A 564-nucleotide genomic window follows, 5' to 3' on the forward strand; every position below is an offset into this window, starting at 1 on the left:
CGCGGGCGGCCGCACCGGAGACGCGTGCGCAGCAGGTGCAGGGGGTGGCTGCGACACCCCCAGGTTGGCACCCGGCACCCCCTCCACACCAGCCCTCGGGTCACAGCACTGGCTGCGGGCCACTGGGTGGGGAGATGTGGTCCATCAGCGGGGTGAGGGTAGGGGTCCAGGAGGGTCCCTCCCACCGAAGTGTCGGCAATGTCATGACGGAGGGGCAAGGCCAGCAAGGTCTGGCTGGGGGTCCACAGCACAAGGGGAAGCCCGAGCTCAGCGCCTCGCCATTGTGCTGCGCCTCGGCACGTCGCGCTCATGCACGATTTATGGGGCCCGGGCTTCCGCCTGGCTACACAATTGCAATGGGAGGGGACAGAGCTGCTGGAGGAAGCCCCCTCCCCACACAAAGGGGCACAGAGTGGGGGGGGCCCGGGAGAGCCCCGACACCGATGGGTACCAGGGATGCTCCGGCTGGGCGGACACCCTCACCACACCCCTGAGTGCTGGCGAGGGAAGGGGAGATGGGCGATGGCAGCAGACTGAGGGCCCCTATCCCCGTGGCAGGGTGCA

At 69.1% G+C, this 564-nt stretch overlaps 1 protein-coding gene across 1 annotated transcript in view; it reads right to left on the minus strand.

The window, feature by feature from the left end:
* Nucleotides 1-564, minus strand: part of ADAM15 (ADAM metallopeptidase domain 15) — a 28,297-nt gene that overhangs the window by 1,152 nt on the left and 26,581 nt on the right. The window contains exon 18 of the mRNA XM_009996249.1: nucleotides 16-122. Within this exon, the coding sequence (XP_009994551.1) occupies nucleotides 16-122 (107 nt within the window). The remainder of the gene's footprint in view (nucleotides 1-15; nucleotides 123-564) is intronic.

Source organism: Chaetura pelagica, unplaced genomic scaffold, assembly GCF_000747805.2.
Source record: "Chaetura pelagica isolate M959 unplaced genomic scaffold, ChaPel_1.0 scaffold270, whole genome shotgun sequence".
Lineage (NCBI taxonomy): Eukaryota > Metazoa > Chordata > Aves > Apodiformes > Apodidae > Chaetura > Chaetura pelagica.